Source organism: Podarcis bocagei (assembly GCF_964188305.1).
Source record: "Podarcis bocagei genome assembly, chromosome: 2".
In the NCBI taxonomy this organism is placed as follows: domain Eukaryota; kingdom Metazoa; phylum Chordata; class Lepidosauria; order Squamata; family Lacertidae; genus Podarcis; species Podarcis bocagei.
Window position 1 is genome coordinate 90891790 of NC_138126.1, and position 13368 is coordinate 90905157.

At 43.0% G+C, this 13368-nt stretch overlaps 1 protein-coding gene across 1 annotated transcript in view; it reads left to right on the plus strand.

Moving 5' to 3' along the window:
* The window catches only part of DNAH9 (dynein axonemal heavy chain 9), a gene marked incomplete at its 5' end in the record, with an annotated part of 196859 nt that overhangs the window by 59192 nt on the left and 124299 nt on the right, over positions 1 to 13368 (plus strand). Inside the window, 3 exons of the mRNA XM_081183892.1 lie at positions 2621 to 2633; positions 5799 to 5972; positions 8099 to 8306. Of these exons, the coding sequence (XP_081040018.1) occupies positions 2621 to 2633; positions 5799 to 5972; positions 8099 to 8306 (395 nt within the window). The remainder of the gene's footprint in view (positions 1 to 2620; positions 2634 to 5798; positions 5973 to 8098; positions 8307 to 13368) is intronic.

A 13368-nucleotide genomic window follows, 5' to 3' on the forward strand; every position in this document is an offset into this window, starting at 1 on the left:
AACTTTGCTTCAGGATGACAACAGAAATAGTGCAGCGGCGGCGCAGCGGCAGTGGGAGGCCCCATTAGCTAAAGTGGTGCTTCAGGTTAAGAACAGTTTCAGGTTAAGAAAGGACCTCCGGAACAAATTAATTACTTAACCCGAGGTACCACTGTATAGGAGCTTCCTTGTCTATCTTCTTGTTTCATGTGTGTGTGGTGTGCAGTATACAGGCCTATTGTTTCTTTGTTTGTTTGTTTGTGTTTTTTCTGGTTACTTGCACATGCAGATCATACATATTTTATTTGGCATGTGCTTGTTTTTGCTTTTTAAAATAACTCTGCAAAAAATAACTTTTCTGAATCCATCACCCCATTCTTCTTGGCCTTCAAACAGCCAATCTTTTCCTCTAAACACATTAACAGAGGCTGATTCTCCACTAAGGGGGAAGGAATTGGGTGCCCCAGAATGAAGGAATAGGCTGCTGCAAGAGCTTGTACCAATTACAAAGATACACCTCTGCCATAACCAGGATCACAGCCATTGCAGTTAGTTTAGTTGACCTCGTTGATACCTATGAGCCTGATATCCTTGAGCTTTTTCTGCTGCATCAAACTCTCCTTCACCCATAAACATAATGAATTCTTATTACTTGAATGAGAGCCATTTTCATACAGGACTTGGGTTGAATTCATGATTTTTTCTGAATTTTTCCAAGTCGCCATGTGGGTTTCTGCTCTCTCTGCCCTAACAGAGTGTGCCAAATCCTCTGAAAGCATCTATGCTTGCTGCAGGACTATTCTGCAAAGTGCATTTGGAGTTCTGATCAGACAAACTCCCCCCACCCCCAACGTTGCTCTTAATGGTGAACTCCATGTTTCTTTCTCTGCTTCTCTGTAAATGTCAGAGCTAAGGATCCGGAGTGCTGTAGTCTGAATAAGAACAAGCAAAGATCCGGTGAAAAATGATCCAATATAAAATCTGTTTATTGCTCGCCATAGAAATTGCCCTTAGTTCTGACCTTTTGCTGCTGAAATGTCAGAATAAACAATATGAATGCCTTCCCACTATTGCAGGCTTGGGAGGTGGGCAGGAAGGTCCCTCTCTAAAAAGCAGGGATGGAGGTAAAAGCATTAAGATCAGCAAGCTTCCATTACGTGAGCAGCTGAAATTTATCACTCCTCTGGCAGTGAGGGTTACTTGAGTTCCTTCAGTTTAATGTTATTTTAGTGTAAAAAGAGAGCCAGTTTCTCTCAGCCTTCCCTTCTTTCTTATTTGCTTTTTCCTTGCCCTCTTTTATATGGTCTAAAGTGAGGAAGGACAGTTGGTAGATCATCTGGGTAACATATGTTGGTTGCGTCTTAAAAATTAAAATCAATAAAAATCTTAATAGTACAGTGGTACCTCGGGTTACATACGCTTCAGGTTACATACGCTTCAGGTTACAGACTCCGCTAACCCAGAAATAGTACCTTGGGTTAAGAATTTTGCTTCAGGATGAGAACAGAAATTGTGCTCCGGCGGCGCGGCAGCAGCGGGAGGCCCCATTAGCTAAAGTGGTGCTTCAGGCTAAGAACAGTTTCAGGTTAAAAATGGACCTCCAGAATGAATTAAGTACTTAACCCGAGGTACCACTGTAATGGTAAAAAGAGAGAGGAGGAGGCAGTTGGTGAGGTGGGCTGAGGAGCACCAGAAGTTTTATGGTGGCATTTTTTATTTTATTTTAAAGGAGAGGCCTTATTTATGCAGCAAACGCTCCCTTTGCAACTAATAAGAAAAAAGTACTGGCCCCTTTACACGGCATGAGCATTATTTTAAGTCAGAACAAATCTGTGGAGGCTTTGAATAATATGTGAGGTGAGAACACAGCCCCTCTGGATTATCTGCGAAGAAGACTGAAGCTTTGATAGCTCTTGTTTGTTGGGGGGGTGTATATTGCTCCCTAGTGGAAGTTGGTTAACCTCAGTGAAATTGACTCATGGCCTCAGCTGATTTGCTGTATTGGAAAAGCATTTGAAGCTGATAAACCTGGGGAATATAATCCATAAAGAATTCATTGAGAGTTGGAGGTTGGGTAGGCAGCAATGTCTGGTTCAATGTGTTTCATTCACCATCCTTTGTGTGCTACCTTTAGGCTAGGTGGGTTTCTCTTTGAAGCACTTCTGGGAAGTTTGGTGTGGACTAGTGGAAGCAAAGCTGTTGCCTGCACTGAGTAACTAAAAAACCTGAATGTTGATTGTTTTATTACGTATTTAATAAAGTTTACATACCGCTTGATTGTAGAGAAAACCTCAAAGCCGTTTACAAAAAAAAGATAAAGCAATAAAATTGTCACTTAAAAATGTACAACGATAAGTTAAAGCATACAAAAAGTTACAGCATACAATAGAAATAAATTTTAGAAACCCACACTCATACACATTTTCTAAACAAAATTAAAAAATTCCTTCCAGGAGCACCTTAGAGACCAACTAAGTTTGTTATTGGTGTGAGTTTTTGTGTGCATGCACACTTCTTCAGATACACTGAAACAGAAGTCACCAGACCCTTATATATAGTGAGAGGGTGGTGGAATGGGTGATTGGCTGATAGGTGTGGTAAACCTGTTGATGACTGTTAACGACTGCAATTGGTCTTATAGGAAAAAGCAAAGGGTGAGATGGCTAAAAATAGCTTTATCATGTATAATGAGATAAGAATCCAATGTTTGGTAATAAGTTGCAATTTAGCAACTTCTCTTTCCAGCCTATTTCTGAAATTCTTTTGTAATAAGACAGCTACTTAGAGTTCTTGTACAGAATGTCCTGGGAGATTGAAGTGTTCTCCTACTGGTTTCTCTGTCTTGTGATTCCTGATGTCAGATTTGTTCCTTTATCTATCCTTTGGCGTAGGGTTTGGCCTGTTTGTCCAATATAGAGAGCCAAAGGGCACTGTTGGCATTTGAATGGCTAAAAATAGCTTTATCATGCATAATGAGATAAGAATCCAATGTCTCTATTCAGACCGGGTCTCTCCATGGTTTTAATGGTTTACCACACCTATCAGCCAATCACCCATTCCCACCACCCTTCTGAGTAATACCCCTCCCCACCCTCTCACTATATATAAGGGTCTGGTGACTTCTGTTTCACTGTATCTGAAGAAGTGTACATGCACACAAAAGCTCATACCAATAACAAACTTAGTTGGTCTCTAAGGTGCTACTGGAAGGAATTTTTTTATTTTGTTTCGGCTATGGCAGACCAACACGGCTACCTACCTGTAACATTTTCTAAACAAATTTTATGACTTCAGCATCAGTGAGCATATGTGAACGAACCATTGTAGATTATTAATTTCATGCTAACGCATATCACTCCAAAATCACAAGGTTTTTCAGTTGTATTGGATTACATAGGTTGTGAGTTATCAAATGTTGAGCACAGAAACAAGTGACGTAACATGCATGTGTGATCCAGCCCTTGAAGACTTCAGTCTTAATGTTTTGTTTGGTTGCATTTAGTATTGAAATTGCACTTGGAGAACAAAAAGGATCTAGGACTAGGCAGCAAAGCTCCCTCCCTCCCTCTCTCTCTCTCTGTGTGTGTGTGTGTTTGTTTGTGTGCATGTGTTGGGGTGGGGGGCGTATGGCACTAGCAAACTTGCAACTGAACAGGTCATGGCATTTCTGCACAACCTCCAATAGTAATAGGGCCGCCAATAACACTTTCATGTGATACTGAGTAGCAGATAATTAACACTTTTAGCTCCACACGACAGTCATCTGGTGCCCTTGTGAATACATCTCTGATGCTTTGCTGTGAAGGACACACATAAAAGTGATGCCCTTCTCTGGAAGGCAGGCTGATTATTGGTGAACTGTACTTTGCCCTGCGCAATTGGCTTTTTCAACGAATCATGATATTTACAAATCTTGCAGCTGTAAGATTTATAATTAAGGTAGGCGTACACTGTCACTGTGTCATGAAAGAAATGCGCACCGGTTGTGTTCTGGCATCTGTTTTCTGTTCTGGGGCAAGGACTTTGACAAAGTAAATTGCAAGCTAGTGGTGATTGATGGACAAAGATTTTGCTATGAACAGCTTGATGTGAGCCTTCTGCTTTCTTTGGCTGATCAATTTGATTGCCTAGTTGTTTACACAAGCTTAATTAACTCTGATAGATCTTGCATCAGGCCCCATCATAGATAATTATTTGTTTAGTGACATAAGAGTACGGATATTTTTCCCCTTAAAAATGGAAAAAAACCTCCAATGACAGGAAAGCAGTGTTCTGGAAGGATTTTTTTCCCAGAAGAGAAGAAAGTTGGAAAAGTATGAAACTTAAAAACTTGCCGAGCTGCCAAGGTGTAGCTTGCAGGTTTCCATTTCGACCACACGTGAAGACCAAGCAGCATGTGAGGTTGCTGTGTGAAGACCCCAGCAGGCATCAGGATGCAGTGGCAGACCTACATTTTGGGGGCCCTGAAGCTGGAACTGTTATGAGTGCCCCTTCGCAACCAGCAATGAGGTCTGGGTAACTACTGCTATCTTCTTCAGTGGGGTTGTTCCATGACAGATCACCAGATTTATTAATTTTTTTAAATGAACTGCTACATCCCAGACTTTGTTTAAAACTGCTGTACTGGATTATCTCACATGTCAGAGTCACTGGTGTGAATAAAGTTTCCCTATGCCTTATAGTTTTCAGGTTATGTGGGGAGGATGAATATTAGGGAAATGTATGCATGAATAAAGGGACGTGGGTGGCGCTGTGGGTTAAACCACAGAGCCTAGAGCTTGCCGATCAGAAGGTCAGTGGTTCGAATCCTTACAACGGGATGAGCTCCTGTTGCTTGGTCCCTGCTCCTGCCAACCTAGCAGTTCGAAAGCACCTCAAAGTGCAAGTAGATCAATAGGTACCGCTCCGGCGGGAAGGTAAACGGCGTTTCCGCGTGCTGCTCTGGTTCGCCAGAAGCGGCTTAGTCATGCTGGCCACATGACCCGGAAGCTGTACGCCGGCTCCCTCGGCCAATAAATCAAGATGAGCGCCGCAACCCCAGAGTCGGGCACGACTGGACCTAGTGGTCAGGGGTCCCTTTACCTTTACTTTATGCATGAATAAAGTCCCTTCTGGGGCCCCTCTGGGATTAGGGCCCCTGAAACTTGAGCTTCATTAGTTTCCTAGTAGATCCGCCCCTGTCAGGGTGGTTTGCTAATGCAAGGTCCTTAGGGACATTCTACTGACTTGGCTTAGGGGTGAGGGCCACATACATTTTATCCTAACCTTTGTTGAGGATTGCACCTGCCAAGAAAGCGTGAGGTAAAATTTTGAACATTTTCTCTTTGTGACAACCATTAATATTGCAAGGGTTCCTAATCTTATTTTATTTTTAAAATGGCGCCTGTTGGCACCAATTGCTCATTCACCCTGAACCCTTGAATAGTTAGGGTGCTGGTGAGACCACTCTTAGTTATTCAACTTGGGGCTAGCTTTCCTCCTGCAAGAAGTATTTCTCATTGTTCAGATTTTTAGCCCTTCAGTATATATAATGCAAGGTTGGTGACAGCATTCTTTAATCTTCTAGCTTGGGAAGGCTTTCTTCTGATCCTCCTGTGTTGTGATTTTTATGTGTTATATTGTCTTCATTGATTTTATGGCATTTTTTCTTACTTTACTGTATATTTTGTTTTTAATATGCTGTTCTCCACTTTAGGTGTCCTTGGGCCAAAAGCTGATAAACAAACTGTAATAATGTTGATAATATAATAATGGCGATGATGCTAATAAAAAAGTGATTTATCTGTGCATTAAATCCTCTTCCACATTTTTTTTGGCAGCTTGTAGACTACAGGGTCGAATTTAGTAAATGGTGGGTGACGGAGTTCAAGACCATCAAGTTTCCTTCCCATGGAACAGTCTTTGACTTTTACATTGACCCAGAAACAAAGAAATTTGAGCTCTGGTCCAAGCTCATCCCCAAATTTGACTTTGATCCAGAAATGCCACTACAGGTAGGTAATTATGCTTATGTGTGTGTTTGTGAGACAATGTTAAACAAAGAGGTTGGTTAAGAATGTGAAAGCATATTGCCTCCTTTACTTTTTGCACATTGGTACTGAATGCTGCTTTATAATAGAGAATTGATGCTATGCCTACTAGAATGGCCATACAATCACCTATTGCAGGAGTGGTAGCCTTACCTGTGCTCCAGTCATTCATGGTGTTGCTGTTCAGTTCTGATCCCCTTCTCTGCTGCCACTTCCATGCTGCTGCTCCTGGCTGTGCTTTTCCTTGTTTTGGGTGGTTATAACGATTGGACAGTGCCTTTTCAATGAATTGGGCAGTGTACATTGAAAAGAAGTTCATGTAATGGAGTCTGCTGGTGTATCCCTTCTTGCACGGAGGATGAATGGTTGTCTCTGACCAAATATTGAGATTGCAGATATTTGTGGATAACCATTTCACACTAAGTGTGTTACCTTGAATAGCCTTTATTCCCAGAGAAACAGCTGATATACTGAGGCTGTGGAGCACCTTTCAGAGCATCAGATACACTGCACTGAATGGAACTGTGTGTTTGTTGGAGGGCATTCACAGATAATCAAGGATTCAGATAGGCAAGAAGCCCCCTGATGAATTCATTTTATTTACTGGTTCTGTTTCAAAGCCAATCTTTGCATTTTGTGATGCATAGTTCCTAGTTTTTGAGCACTTATGAGAGGCAGGTCTGATTTATCCTCTTTCGCGTATATTTATTATAGGCTGGTATTGAAGTTGTCATTTTGATAGAAAGTTGGATATCTGTACCATGGCCTGCAGGCCGTAGGGGGGCAGAGTTTGCCTGAAAAAAGGTCTCTACACAGAGAACAGCCTGTGATCCCAGGCTCTTAACTGAATCTCTCTGTTCTTGTTTCAGTGGGATTATTGTTTCAATGTATTGGCCTCTGACTAATGTTGTGCAAAGATGCTTGCAATGACAGGTTCTGATTCCTTCTAGTTGGAAATAGCCAAATGAAATTATAACTGAGTTTAATAAGAAAACAGCATTTGGCTTATTCATCACTCTTTAAGGAAATACACATACACACGCATGCACACACACAATATTTTGTTTGCAGAGAGCAGGCATCTGACTGTGGCAAGCAGTGTTACTCAAAAGAGAGCTCAGTACGGGACACTGATGAAGTATATGTCCTTGCTGTTTGTCTCCTCTGCTCATTTCCCTTTTTTCCATCCACATTTTGGCATTCTGCAACACACTTAGAAAATACAGTTCTTATTTTTGTGTGTCAGGATGTTCACAAGGGATACTGGCAATATAAGCATTCATTTGGTTTGATATTATCTGGTGCACATCGCATGGCTATATTGCTGTCTAGGGCTGTGGGATTATTAAAGTCTCAAAATGGGGTCACCACTTGCCTTTCTGATATTCTTATTCCCCAGGCACCCCAAAATGCTAGGTAAAGAGTGTGTGCAGATGACCTGCACTCCGCATAGCAAGTTACTTTTCTTTGGAAGGCGGGCTGTGGTTCATGCGCTGTTGTGCTTTTGCCTAAGCCCCTACAGTTGATCCAAGGCAGTGTTGTCCGCAATGAAAGGAAGCAAATGTTGCTGGTGTGAGTCAGTGAGGCTAGGAAGAAGCGTAATGGGTAGAAGTAGTTGTGTGAGTTCTGCAAGTTGGCCTTTCCTGATACTGAACACCTGGGAGAGGATTTTCGAGCCAACCAGGCCTACTTGGAAATTAAATTGGAGGCATTAATGAACCAGTCCAATCTACGAGTTGCTGTTTGTGTTTCCAAATATGCACCTTCTTAACAAGCTGCTTGTATTCAGTGGTTGGGTCTGTTTCTTTCCACATTTAAAAGACACACGTCTCTCTGTGTGTCTGCAAATATTTTCTGTTTGCTTCCTTGTGTTTTGAAGCATATGCGACATTGGAAACAGCCCTAAGCGCAAAAGCACTTATTGTTATCGTTATCAGTGGTATCATTCTCAGTGGAGGGCTGGGGGAAGGGGCCACACTTCAGCTGATGCCACACAGTGCCAACTACCAGTTCCATGTTTCTGACTTGCCCTTCTTAGATATGTAGGGTGCTGTGGGGCTCATTACAGATGCCTCTCATTCTCCCATCAGGCCTGCCTGGTACACACCACTGAGACCATCCGGGTGCGTTACTTCATGGATCAGCTCTTGGAGAAACGCAGACCAGTCATGCTGGTGGGAAATGCAGGCACAGGGAAGTCTGTGATTGTAGGAGATAAACTGTCTCTGCTGGATTCCGAGGAGTACCTGGTGAAGAACGTTCCTTTTAATTACTACACCACGTCTGCCATGCTGCAAGGTAAATAAGTAGGTGAAATGAAAAGGGTAAATTAAAAGCTACTAAGGTAGAATAAATTGTGCTATGAGACACTCAGAATAAATGCATACTCCAAATCAAAGGGGGTTAAGAAGAAATCGTTGCGTGGCTGAACTGAAGTGTTGAAGCTGTTCTGAGTTGCTTTTGCATTTTAAAATAGTTTCACATAAAGGAATAACTGGAAGTATAACAATCGCAACTCAGAGAGTAAACAGAATCCTTTGTCATGTTGAAGAGTAATCCATACATAAAAGGAGAGGGTAAAAAAAAAAAAGGTAAAGGACCCCTGACAGTTAAGTCCAGTTGCAGACGACTCTGGGGTTGCGGCACTCATCTCACTTTACAGGCCAAGGGAGCCGGCATTTGTTTGCAGACAGTTTTCCCAGGTCATGTGGCCAGCATGACTATGCCGCTTCTGGTGCAACGGAACACCAAAACCAGAGCAGCGACGGAAACACCGTTTACCTTCCTGCCGGAGTGGTACCTATTTATCTACTTGCACTTCTGGTGTGCTTTCGAACTGCTAGGTTGGCAGGAGCTGGGACCGAGCAACCGCAGGGATTCGAACCGCCAACCTTCCGATCGGCAAGCCCAAGAGGCTCAGTGGTTTAGACCACAGCACCACCCACGTCCCTAAAAGGAGAGGGTAAATTCCATCATATTTGTCAATTTATAAGTCAGACTAAATTTAAAGTGGTGAGTCTTAAAGGAGGAGGCTTTAGTGGGTGGTTCTCTAGACCAGATGGATGGGAAGTTGCCTGCTCTTAATGGGGTCACACTCCTTCTGAAAGAGCAAGTATGTAGCTTAAGGGTACTTCTGGATCCTTTGCTATCACTTTTGAGGCTCAGGTGGCCTCAGTAGTGTCAAGTGCCTTCCATCAGTTTTAGCTGATGGCCCAGCTGCACCCCTATGTGGACAGGGATAGCCTAATTTCCCTTGTCTATGCTCTGGTAGCCTCTAGGTTAGATTACTGCAATGTGTTATACATAGGGCTGCCTCTGAAGATGGTTTGGAAACTTCAGCTGGTGGGGAATTCAGCAGCCAGTCTGCTCACTGGGGCAAGACTGTTTGAGCAGATTGCAGCAATCTTGATCTGACTGCACTGGCTGCCAATGAGTTCCCCGGCCCAATTCAATGTGCTGGTTTTGACCTATAAAGCCTTACATGGCTCAAGACCACAATACCTCAAGGACTGCCTCTCCCCATATAAACCATCCCGGACACTGCGTTCATCATCTGAGGCTCTTCTTCATGTGCCTCCTCTATGAGAGGTCCACAGGGTGGCAACACAAGAGCAGGCCTTTTCTGTGGCGGCTCCTTGTTTGTGGAAGGCTCTCCTCAGGGAGGCTTGCCTGACACCTTCATTATGTATCTTTAGGCACCAAGCAAAAACATTTCTCTGTAACCAGCCCTTTGGCTGATTAACATTCTCTTTTAAATGCATTTGTGGGAGTTTTTTGTTTTATTATGTATTTTGTATTCTCATTTTGTATTTTTATGTTGTGGTACCGCTCTGTGATAAATGGTGTGAGCTTGATCCACCTCCCTGCAACCGTGCCCTAAATAAGAGACAATTTCCTTTTTGCTTTTGCTTTGTTTGTTCTTCACTTCAGTGCTGTTGAGATTAAAATGGGCCTGAAGGAAGTGTGCATATGCCACTTCACTCAAATGGCTTTTTCATTGGCGGGAACCCAGTGTTAGTGCATTGTTTCGAACTGGGGAGTCAGATAGTGAGGGTTTGGGGTTTTTTTTTACAGGACATTTGTTTGGCTCTAATTGAATATGCAAGTTAAATGTTTTAGTATAAAAGGCACCATATGTGAAAACAGGAATGCTACTAATTCATACATTTTGCAGCAACAGAATAAGTAGTTCTAGCTAGAAATATTTAGGCATGGAGAATGCTGCAGGTGATTTGTCACTGCTCACAGCTTCCTCTGTCTTTTAATAATCCCAGCTGGAAACCTGGTCATAGTTTAATAAATGCTGTGTAAACAATGCAGCTTCAGGTAGCGCATGCATATGGAAAATGCCCTGAAGGGGCCTATTCATGGTATCATTCTTCCAGTGTCTGTATTACAGTGGTCTGTTGTGTATATTGAATCATTTATAAGGATCTACCTGCCTTTAGGGGCACCAATGCACCTGTTTGGGATAAATATACATTAAAGTCGGGGGGGGGGGGTGTGACGATGACAGGTGATGTCCAGACTATGCTCACCTTTTGAAAACTATAGATATATTGTGATCTCGATGGGATCCAGATCAGGGAGATCTTGATTTAAATAAACTTGGTGTCCCTCAGTTAAGGTGTATGGAGGAGGTGGAGAAAATATGCATATGCCTAAGAGCTGCTCCTGATTTCAGCATAACTCTAGAGTCTGAGTATGTATAATCTGAACAGGCTCACTGCAAAGGTGGATTTGGGGCAGCGCAACTGCTTCCGCCCTACTGGCTGCTGAGCCTAGGGAGCACCGCAGGGTGTTGCAAGTATCACATAGTGAATTGAGCAGAACGGAAGGCGAGAGATTAGCCCAGGGGTCGGCAAGGTTTACCTCGTCTGGGCTGGTTCACTCCAGCAGAGATCCCTCCATGGGCCGGATCACACACGCGCGCCTGTGATTTCCGACGTCTGCGTCTGCGCAAATGTGATTTCCAGTGCCATAGAAGCGAGTTTCCACACTGCGCTGGTTTAGCGCAGCACGCGAGGACTCACCGAGTGGGTAGCTCGGTTCAGGGGTGTCTCATGGGCTGTTTAAATGACCCCCATGGGCTGCTTGTGGCTCATGGGCCTTAGGTTGCTGACCCCTGGGTTAGCCTTTGAAAGACCAAAGTCTGCCCCTGCCCACTGTTAACATTTGAGTATCCCTATGGTGGTGATTTGCTGTTACCTAAATGAATGTGGCCCGGGGAACAAATGTCATGCATCTCTGATAGTTTCAGCAGCAAACACTTCTTTTGAGAAAAAAATTGATCCACATTTCAAACAGAGGAAAGGTGTTAATTGTCATTAAAGTACAAACACATGCGTCATTTCATTTTCAAAATTCTGCTTGAAAGAGGTTGGAGTTTGTGAGAGTTCATAATGAGCCAAACCCATTGGTGTTTCTGTATATCTTTATTTGTAGGAAAATTTATAAACTGCCACTTAAGATAAGACTATCAGCAGGGTGTACAATAAAATAATAAAAACATCACAAGATTATAAAACCTTAGAGCACAAGTGAGCCCCAACACACACATTTTAGTGCCAGAGGGAAAAGCTTTTTCTTGCTGTTGAGATGTAAACAGATAAATGGCAGCAACATTTCCCCCCATATTTACTTGGACTGAGAGTTATGGCCAGAGGCTGGGGCACAGAATCCGAATAAGTTATCCACAGGGTGGGTTAGTGTAAGAATGTGCCTCAGACATGGTTGCTGGTGTGTGCTGAACATGATTTATACCCCTTGCACCTTGGTTTATACTGCTCAGTGTTTAGATTTACTTGGTCCTGTTTTGCAGTTTATCATTTGCCGGCTATTTCTAACGGGTGTTTGTTTCACTCTTTTTAAAACTTAACAGTCAGCCAGAATAATAAATGACATTCCAGAGAGCTTCAGAGACACTGTTGTTTGCCCAACATCAGTTTCAGGAGAAGGAAGAAACTACCCAATGCTTTCCTATAGCGCTGCATTACTGACCTAAGGGGGTCTGTGACCCACAGATCATATCTATCTGTTCACAGTCCTATCAGGGAGAACTGACCTCCTCATCACTAGAGTGACTGATTTAGTCACCATTTGGTCCAAGAATGTGTGTATTAGTATGGACATGAAAGGGTGCTGGACCATGTCCCTATAATGAAGACTGGAAGACTCCCATGCAGGAGTTCACAGGAAATAGCAAGTCTGTGAGGAAAAATGGCACAGTTTTTACAGGCACTATCCGCCTGCAGCCCTGCCTTCTTTCCTTGCAGCTCCAACTTAGCTTTCTTGGTTGCAAACATTATAGGGGAATTTGTGGCGTTTTGAGAAGGTGCAAAATAATCCACAACTCTGAGACTTCTGACAGCCCTTTATACTGCTAGCATACTTTCAGGATTGTCTCTCTGATCGTTGGATCTGAAAACTCTTTACATGTTGCGTGCATTAATAGAAAAGCAGTTTTGAGGTTGGGATTTGGAGTGGAGAACCATCTTGGGGTGCATATATTTAATAATCTTGCTTCCTGTAACTTCTCAAATTCCATTTTCAGTGGGGTTTAAGGAGCATATTTGCCCTTGCCAGCACGCATCTGGAATTCTTCTTCTGGAAGGAGCAGCAGCTGGAAATGGTGTTTGGAGTGTAGAAATGGCTGGTGAGGAAAGGCCTTCCTCACATAGGAACCTGGAAAGCTACTTTATATCAGCTCAGACTACTGGTCCATTTAGCTTAGTATTGTCTACAGTGAGTCACAGTGACTCTGCACCTTTTCTGGCAGAGGTGTCTTCCATCAGCTGCTACTTGATTTTTTCATTTTTACAGACGATCCCAGGGTTTGCACCAGAAACCTTTTGTATGCAATGCAAGTGCTGTATCACTGAACTTTGACCCCCCTCTCCTCTTTACTACCACTTGTTAAAAATGGCTTTTTTCTGAAGCTGATTCCCCCCCCCCCCGGAGGAAAACAGAGTTTGGGGCCTCTATTAATGTAGGTCTATATAGGTGACATGTAGTTAGCACCTTCAAATAAAACTGAAATTATTTGTGGTTTTACACATGCCACTAGATTCTGTGTTACATGATTACAGAACATGTTTAGTATCACATGACTGCTCCTGCATTGGTAAAGCACTGTCATGTTCCGATGCATGCTGCAAATGGAGATGGAAGGCCCCACCATTGATTGATTGTTTATGGGCATAAAATCTCTAATGAGCGTAACACCTCTAACACGCATATAGAGTATTGCCTGCTGGCAAGAGATTCCCACGCATTGTGGTGAAAAGTACCTGATCTACCCTTGCAAGGGCAAATGCAGGCAGATCGGATCTCTCCATTTAGTGAATGGGACATCCCACAC